This window comes from Cherax quadricarinatus, chromosome 62 (genome assembly GCF_038502225.1).
Source record: "Cherax quadricarinatus isolate ZL_2023a chromosome 62, ASM3850222v1, whole genome shotgun sequence".
Taxonomy (NCBI): Eukaryota; Metazoa; Arthropoda; class Malacostraca; order Decapoda; family Parastacidae; genus Cherax; species Cherax quadricarinatus.
The window spans coordinates 10,572,564-10,582,228 of NC_091353.1; the positions used below are offsets into that span (position 1 = coordinate 10,572,564).

General features: G+C 43.5%; 1 protein-coding gene across 1 annotated transcript in view; it reads left to right on the forward strand.

Moving 5' to 3' along the window:
• The first annotated feature begins 322 nt into the window (after positions 1–322).
• The window catches only part of LOC128687108 (tubulin polyglutamylase ttll-5-like), a 38,489-nt gene continuing 29,146 nt past the window's right edge, over positions 323–9,665 (forward strand). The window contains exon 1 of the mRNA XM_070098303.1: positions 323–370. Within this exon, the coding sequence (XP_069954404.1) occupies positions 323–370 (48 nt within the window). The remainder of the gene's footprint in view (positions 371–9,665) is intronic.

Genomic DNA, 9,665 nt, shown 5'->3' on the forward strand with positions numbered 1-9,665 from the left:
TATATATATATATATATATATATATATATATATATATATATATATATATATATATTTGCCGAGAGTTTACTTTAATCCCCATTTTAGGGATTAAAGTATTTCTGTCTGGTGGTGAAAAGCTTAAGCATGAACCTCCTTAATGATGCCAGTATATGATCTTAGAATCACATTAACTAATCAAGCAGACCCATTACATGGTACATATTATTGTTCCCACAGAAGACTAACATGTTACTACGAGAGATTATCATTCAATCTCAGTGTGAATACACAAGTGTTGGAGACATTGATGACCATTCTGTTGGTGATTATTACGTCCGTTATGCCGTCACGACCGTTATGCCGTCACGACCGTTATGCCGTCACGACCGTTAGGCCGTCACCTCCGATATGCCGTTAAGTCCGTTATGCCGTTACGTCCGTTATGCCGTCACCTCCGTTATGCCGTTACGTCCCTCATACCGTCATGTCTGTTAACTTCTTTATCAAACTTGACAAAATCAGTTTTTTTTATTTAAAGTTTGTTAGCATTAAGGAAGAGTAAATTTGAACACTATTATCATATAATAATTGAAGAGAATGACACAAATAAATTGCACCAGCAGACATTCACAGCATCGAGCGTTTACCAAATGTTTCACAGTAGTTATTTTGTAATGATCTCGCTTGGCATTAATTTAAATGTTCATAATTTCATAATTTTTAAGGGGGTGGATCGGTAAGCCAGCGGAAAGCCTCGGTCAGCTGACCAAAAGCTCCAATGGCGGGTCATTATGTAAGACCCGCGCCAGGAGACATTTGTGCTGTTTCCTGACAAACCTAACTTAACCTAACCTAACCTAACCTAACCTAACTTAACCTAACCTAACCTAACCTAACCTAACCTAACCTAACTTAACCTAACCTAACCTAACCTAACCTAACCTAACCTAACCTAACCTAACCTAACTTAACCTAACCTAACCTAACTTAACCTAACCTAACCTAACTTAACCTAACCTAACCTAACCTAACCTAACCTAACTTAACCTAACCTAACCTAACTTAACCTAACCTAACCTAACCTAACCTAACCTAACCTAACCTAACTTAACCTAACCTAACCTAACCTAACTTAACCTAACCTAACCTAACCTAACCTAACCTAACCTAACCTAACCTAACCTAACCTAACCTAACTTAACCTAACCTAACCTAACCTAACCTAACCTAACCTAACCTAACTTAACCTAACCTACTGTTACAGACTCATTATTTATTTATTTTATGTCTTTGCAAACAGTACATTGAGATTGTGTATATACAATAGTGGGTTGCAATGTAAAGAGCATCTATTATGCCTAGGTATTATGGTCCAACTTAACATTATTGACTTACAGTCTACTTAGTTAGTTAAAGATTAGCCGGTATTCTCCCGGCCCGGGCCTTGTCCAAGTGGTGGCCCGGCCTTGGCTCCCTCTTTAGGGAGTGTCTGAGACCTAAGTCTCCCATGGGAGGAGGCACAAGTACCTCCTCATCTTTGGGACCAACTGTCCCCAGGCCTAGCCACAAGCTAGGCCTCTCTGGTCTGCCATCCCCGCCACAAGGGGGCAAATGGGAATGACAGTCTTATGAGCTAAAGGCTCGGGCTCAGGCACCTACCCTACCCTAGAAGGGCTAAGCATGGTGTCGATTACAGTCTACTTAATACTAAGGAGTAGTATATCATAGTTGTACAGTAGGAAAGTAATTATATCATAGTTGTACAGTAGAATAGTAATTATAAGTGAATCTAATTTGTATAAGACAAAAGATATATTTAAATATTCGAAAATACTTTTTGTGAAAACAATGATTCAATTATATTCGTGTCAACAATGGATGAAAGGTTCAATGTGATTGAAGTTATGATGTGGGAGAACATAGGTGAGTAAGTGTGTACTGAGTATTTAACATTTAGTCTAGGGTGATTAAGTGACTTTTGAGAAGAGTCTTAAATTGATTTTCAGACTGAGTTACTTTAATATCTTCTGGTAATGAATTCCATATTTTGGGGCCTTTATGTGCTTAGAGTTTTTACACAGTGTGATATGGACACGAGGTATATCAAAAAGAGATCTGTGTCTTGTGTTGTGGTCATGTGTCCTGTTAAGGTTGGTGAGGAGAAGTTTGAGTGGAGGGTTTATATTTGTGTGTATTGTTCTGTGTATGTAGTAGGTACATGAATAAGTATGAATGTTCTTAATGGTGAGCAGATTCAGACTTTTGAAAATTGGTGGAGTATACTGGCAGGAGTGGGAATTTATTATTCTTACTGCTGCCTTTTGCTGGGTTATTGGGGGTTTTAGGTGATTGGATGTTGTTGATCCCCATGCACAAATTCCATATGTAAGATAAGGGTATATGAGTGAATGGTACAGTGCCAGGAGAGCTGATTGTGGAACACAGTACCTTATCTTTGATAGTATACCTACAGTCTTGGAGATTTTCTTGGTGATTTGTTGTATGTGTGTTCGGAACTTAAGGCTACTGTCAAGGTGGATACCTAGGAATTTTCCCTCTGTGAGTCTTGTGACTGATGATCCATTTAGCGTTATGTTAATCGGATCATTTACAGCTTTGTTTCCAAACTGAATGAAATAGCTTTTAACAGTATTCAAGGTAAGTTTGTTAGCCATCATCCAGGCAGATATTTTCTGCAATTCGGCATTGACTGTGTTTGCTAGTATGACTGTGTTTGGGTGGGAGAAGACTTATGTAGTGTCATCTGCAAATAATATGGATTTGAGTAGCTGTGATGCATTCGGTAGATCATTGATGTAGATGAGAAAGAGGAGTGGTCCAAGGACGCTTATTTGTGGGACTCCTACTGTGATTGGTTGGGTGGAAGAGTTTGCACAATTTGCATACATATATTGAGTTCTGTTACTAAGGTATGATTTTTAGGTAGTTGAGGGAGTGGCCTCTGATACCATAGTGCATTAATTTGGAGTACAGCAGTTCATGGTCGACTGTATCGAGAGCTTTACGTAAATCAATGAAAGTGCCCAGCGGGACTTCTTTCTCTTCAAGTGCGGTATATATTAGTTCTAGCATGTGTATGATAGCATCATTTGTGCTTTTATTATTCCTGAATCCAAACTGACAAGGGTTTAATATGTTGTGTGAAACGAGGTAGGAATAGATCCGTCTATGAATTAATTTTTCAAAGATTTTAGAGAGCAGTGGTAAGTTAGATATTGGTCTATAGTTGTTCAAGTCAGCTTGGTCACCTCCTTTATGGATCGGAGTGACCCTCACTATTTTGAGGATTGTTGGGAAGGTAGATGATTCAATGGATTTGTTAAAGAGCGTTGCAATAATTGATGACAATACTTGAGAAGCTTTTTTGTACATAAAAACAGGCAAGTTGTTTATGTCTCAGATGAGTACAATGAAAGGTTCACTGACTTTGACAATGATGACCTCACACTGAGATAAACATTACAGCCTCACCTAGTTCATGTCCACAACAGTCCCTATAGAGTTACAGATGGGACTTACTGAACTCTCAGAAGATAACATTGTACGTCCCTGTTTGATACCAAGAAAGGTATCACTGTAATATGGAAAAATGCAATGGAATACCCACATCTACAGCATTATGAATCCACATTCTCCTGCCTAACCCAAATTAAGAAGGTCTTAAGGTCCACACTGACGGATACGTACGTGGAGGATCAGTTGAAAATGGACGTTCATCTTTCAACCATGTATGTTGTATGTTCGTGTGTGCGTGATGCATGTTGTATGTTCGTGTGTGCGTGATGCATGTTGTATGTTCGTGTGTGCGTGATGCATGTTGTATGTTCGTGTGTGCGTGATGCATGTTGTATGTTCGTGTGTGCGTGATGCATGTTGTATGTTTGTGTGTGCGTGGTGCATGTTGTATGTTCGTGTGTGCGTGATGCATGTTGTATGTTCGTGTGTGCGTGATGCATGTTGTATGTTCGTGTGTGCGTGATGCATGTTGTATGTTCGTGTGTGCGTGATGCATGTTGTATGTTTGTGTGTGCGTGGTGCATGTTGTATGTTCGTGTGTGCGTGATGCATGTTGTATGTTCGTGTGTGCGTGATGCATGTTGTATGTTCGTGTGTGCGTGATGCATGTTGTATGTTCGTGTGTGCGTGATGCATGTTGTATGTTCGTGTGTGCGTGGTGTATGTTGCATGTTAGTGTGTGCGTGGTGTATGTTGTATGCTCGTTTGTGCGTGGTGTATGTTCTATGTTTGTGTGTACGTGGTGTATGTTGCATGTTCGTGTGTGCGTGGTGTATGTTGTATGCTCGTTTGTGCGTGGTGTATGTTCTATGTTTGTGTGTACGTGGTGTATGTTGCATGTTCGTGTGTGCGTGGTGTATGTTGTATGTTCGTGTGTGCGTGGTGCATGTTGTATGTTCGTGTGTGCGTGATGCATGTTGTATGATCGTGTGTGCGTGGTGTATGTTGTATGATCGTGTGTGCGTGGTGTATGTTGTATGTTCGTGTGTGCGTGATGTATGTTGTATGTTCGTGTGTGGGTGGTGTATGTTGTATGATCGTGTGTGGGTGGTGTATGTTGTATGTTCGTGTGTGCGTGGTGTATGTTGTATGATCGTGTGTGGGTGGTGCATGTTGTATGTTCGTGTGTGCGTGGTGTATGTTGTATGTTCGTGTGTGGGTGGTGTATGTTGTATGATCGTGTGTGGGTGGTGCATGTTGTATGTTCGTTTGTGCGTGGTGTATGTTGTATGATCGTGTGTGGGTGGTGTATGTTGTATGTTCGTGTGTGCGTGGTGTATGTTGTATGTTCGTGTGTGCGTGGTGTATGTTGTATGTTCGTGTGTGGGTGGTGTATGTTGTATGTTCGTGTGTGCGTGGTGTATGTTGTATGATCGTGTGTGGGTGGTGTATGTTGTATGTTCGTGTGTGCGTGGTGTATGTTGTATGATCGTGTGTGGGTGGTGTATGTTGTATGTTCGTGTGTGGGTGGTGTATGTTGTATGTTCGTGTGTGGGTGGTGTATGTTGTATGTTCGTGTGTGGGTGGTGTATGTTGTATGTTCGTGTGTGGGTGGTGTATGTTGTATGTTCGTGTGTGGGTGGTGTATGTTGTATGATCGTGTGTGGGTGGTGTATGTTGTATGATCGTGTGTGCGTGGTGTATGTTGTATGTTCGTGTGTGCGTGGTGTATGTTGTATGTTCGTGTGTGCGTGGTGTATGTTGTATGTTCGTGTGTGGGTGGTGTATGTTGTATGTTCGTGTGTGCGTGGTGTATGTTGTATGATCGTGTGTGGGTGGTGTATGTTGTATGTTCGTGTGTGGGTGGTGTATGTTGTATGATCGTGTGTGGGTGGTGTATGTTGTATGTTCGTGTGTGGGTGGTGTATGTTGTATGATCGTGTGTGGGTGGTGTATGTTGTATGATCGTGTGTGCGTGGTGTATGTTGTATGATCGTGTGTGGGTGGTGTATGTTGTATGATCGTGTGTGGGTGGTGTATGTTGTATGTTCGTGTGTGGGTGGTGTATGTTGTATGATCGTGTGTGCGTGGTGTATGTTGTATGATCGTGTGTGGGTGGTGTATGTTGTATGATCGTGTGTGGGTGGTGTATGTTGTATGATCGTGTGTGGGTGGTGTATGTTGTATGTTCGTGTGTGGGTGGTGTATGTTGTATGATCGTGTGTGGGTGGTGTATGTTGTATGATCGTGTGTGGGTGGTGTATGTTGTATGTTCGTGTGTGGGTGGTGTATGTTGTATGATCGTGTGTGGGTGGTGTATGTTGTATGTTCGTGTGTGGGTGGTGTATGTTGTATGTTCGTGTGTGGGTGGTGTATGTTGTATGTTCGTGTGTGCGTGATGCATGTTGTATGATCGTGTGTGCGTGGTGTATGTTGTATGATCGTGTGTGCGTGGTGTATGTTGCATGTTCGTGTGTGCGTGGTGTATGTTGTATGTTCGTGTGTGCGTGGTGCATGTTGTATGTTCGTGTGTGCGTGATGCATGTTGTATGTTCGTGTGTGCGTGGTGTATGTTGTATGTTCGTGTGTGCGTGGTGTATGTTGTATGTTCGTGTGTGCGTGATGTATGTTGTATGTTCGTGTGTGGGTGGTGTATGTTGTATGATCGTGTGTGGGTGGTGTATGTTGTATGTTCGTGTGTGCGTGGTGTATGTTGTATGTTCGTGTGTGCGTGGTGTATGTTGTATGATCGTGTGTGGGTGGTGCATGTTGTATGTTCGTGTGTGCGTGGTGTATGTTGTATGTTCGTGTATGGGTGGTGTATGTTGTATGATCGTGTGTGGGTGGTGCATGTTGTATGTTCGTTTGTGCGTGGTGTATGTTGTATGATCGTGTGTGGGTGGTGTATGTTGTATGTTCGTGTGTGCGTGGTGTATGTTGTATGTTCGTGTGTGCGTGGTGTATGTTGTATGTTCGTGTGTGGGTGGTGTATGTTGTATGTTCGTGTGTGCGTGGTGTATGTTGTATGATCGTGTGTGGGTGGTGTATGTTGTATGTTCGTGTGTGCGTGGTGTATGTTGTATGATCGTGTGTGGGTGGTGTATGTTGTATGTTCGTGTGTGGGTGGTGTATGTTGTATGTTCGTGTGTGGGTGGTGTATGTTGTATGTTCGTGTGTGGGTGGTGTATGTTGTATGTTCGTGTGTGGGTGGTGTATGTTGTATGTTCGTGTGTGGGTGGTGTATGTTGTATGATCGTGTGTGGGTGGTGTATGTTGTATGATCGTGTGTGCGTGGTGTATGTTGTATGTTCGTGTGTGCGTGGTGTATGTTGTATGTTCGTGTGTGCGTGGTGTATGTTGTATGTTCGTGTGTGGGTGGTGTATGTTGTATGTTCGTGTGTGCGTGGTGTATGTTGTATGATCGTGTGTGGGTGGTGTATGTTGTATGTTCGTGTGTGGGTGGTGTATGTTGTATGATCGTGTGTGGGTGGTGTATGTTGTATGTTCGTGTGTGGGTGGTGTATGTTGTATGATCGTGTGTGGGTGGTGTATGTTGTATGATCGTGTGTGGGTGGTGTATGTTGTATGATCGTGTGTGGGTGGTGTATGTTGTATGATCGTGTGTGGGTGGTGTATGTTGTATGTTCGTGTGTGGGTGGTGTATGTTGTATGATCGTGTGTGGGTGGTGTATGTTGTATGATCGTGTGTGGGTGGTGTATGTTGTATGATCGTGTGTGGGTGGTGTATGTTGTATGATCGTGTGTGGGTGGTGTATGTTGTATGTTCGTGTGTGGGTGGTGTATGTTGTATGATCGTGTGTGGGTGGTGTATGTTGTATGATCGTGTGTGGGTGGTGTATGTTGTATGTTCGTGTGTGGGTGGTGTATGTTGTATGATCGTGTGTGGGTGGTGTATGTTGTATGTTCGTGTGTGGGTGGTGTATGTTGTATGTTCGTGTGTGGGTGGTGTATGTTGTATGTTCGTGTGTGGGTGGTGTATGTTGTATGTTCGTGTGTGGGTGGTGTATGTTGTATGATCGTGTGTGGGTGGTGTATGTTGTATGTTCGTGTGTGGGTGGTGTATGTTGTATGATCGTGTGTGGGTGGTGTATGTTGTATGTTCGTGTGTGGGTGGTGTATGTTGTATGTTCGTGTGTGGGTGGTGTATGTTGTATGTTCGTGTGTGGGTGGTGTATGTTGTATGATCGTGTGTGGGTGGTGTATGTTGTATGTTCGTGTGTGGGTGGTGTATGTTGTATGATCGTGTGTGGGTGGTGTATGTTGTATGATCGTGTGTGGGTGGTGTATGTTGTATGTTCGTGTGTGGGTGGTGTATGTTGTATGATCGTGTGTGGGTGGTGTATGTTGTATGTTCGTGTGTGGGTGGTGTATGTTGTATGATCGTGTGTGGGTGGTGTATGTTGTATGATCGTGTGTGGGTGGTGTATGTTGTATGTTCGTGTGTGGGTGGTGTATGTTGTATGATCGTGTGTGGGTGGTGTATGTTGTATGATCGTGTGTGGGTGGTGTATGTTGTATGTTCGTGTGTGGGTGGTGTATGTTGTATGTTCGTGTGTGCGTGGTGTATGTTGTATGTTCGTGTGTGGGTGGTGTATGTTGTATGTTCGTGTGTGGGTGGTGTATGTTGTATGTTCGTGTGTGGGTGGTGTATGTTGTATGTTCGTGTGTGCGTGGTGTATGTTGTATGTGTGGTAGCGTGAAAGAAGGTGTATGTCTTACACAGGTGTTAATTACTGAAGTTACCGTGGCGTGAGGTGATGGTTTAGTTGCTGGGAATGTAATGGCAGACTCTCCTTGATTACTATACGTTAATATCTATACTATTTATTGTTATTATTATATGTAGATAGATAGTGTGTGTACTCACCTAGTTATACTCACCTAGTTGAGGTTGCAGGGGTCGAGTCCAAGCTCCTGGCCCCGCCTCTTCACTGGTCGCTACTAGGTCACTCTCCCTGAACCATGAGCTTTATCGTACCTCTGCTTAAAGCTATGTATGGATCCTGACTCCACTACATCGCTTCCCAAACTATTCCACTTCCTGACTACTCTGTGGCTGAAGAAATACTTCCTAACATCCCTGTGATTCATCTGTGTCTTCAACTTCCAACTGTGTCCCCTTGTTACTGTGTCCAGTCTCTGGAACATCCTGTCTTTGTCCACCTTGTCAATTCCTCTCAGTATTTTGTATGTCGTTATCATGTCCCCCCTATCTCTCCTGTCCTCCAGTGTCGTCAGGTTGATTTCCCTTAACCTCTCCTCGTAGGACATACCTCTTAGCTCTGGGACTAGTCTTGTTGCAAACATTTGCACTTTCTCTAATTTCTTTACGTGCTTGGCTAGGTGTGGGTTCCAAACTGGTGCCGCATACTCCAATATGGACCTAACGTACACGGTGTACAGGGTCCTGAACGATTCCTTATTAAGATGTCGGAATGCTGTTCTGAGGTTAGCTAGGCGCCCATATGCTGCAGCAGTTATTTGGTTGATGTGCGCTTCAGGAGATGTGCCTGGTGTTATACTCACCCCAAGATCTTTTTCCTTGAGTGAGGTTTGTAGTCTCTGGCCCCCTAGACTGTACTCCGTCTGCGGTCTTCTTTGCCCTTCCCCAATCTTCATGACTTTGCACTTGGTGGGATTGAACTCCAGGAGCCAATTGCTGGACCAGGTCTGCAGCCTGTCCAGATCCCTTTGTAGTTTTGCCTGGTCTTCGATCGAGTGAATTCTTCTCATCAACTTCACGTCATCTGCAAACAGGGACACCTCAGAGTCTATTCCTTCCGTCATGTCGTTCACAAATACCAGAAACAGCACTGGTCCTAGGACTGACCCCTGCGGGACCCCGCTGGTCACAGGTGCCCACTCTGACAACTCGCCACGTACCATGACTCGCTGCTGTCTTCCTGACAAGTATTCCTTGATCCATTGTAGTGCATTCCCTGTTATCCCAGCTTGGTCCTCCAGTTTTTGCACCAATCTCTTGTGTGGAACTGTGAGGAACTGTGTGTGTGTGTGTGTGTGTGTGTGTGTGTGTGTGTGTGTGTGTGTGTGTGTGTGTGTGTGTGTGTTGTGTGTGTGTGTGTGTGTGTGTGTGTGTGTGTGTGTGTGTGTGTTTTTGTTTGTGTGTGTGTGTGTTGTGTGTGTTTTTGTGTGTGTTTGTGTGTGTGTGTGTGTGTGTGTGTGTG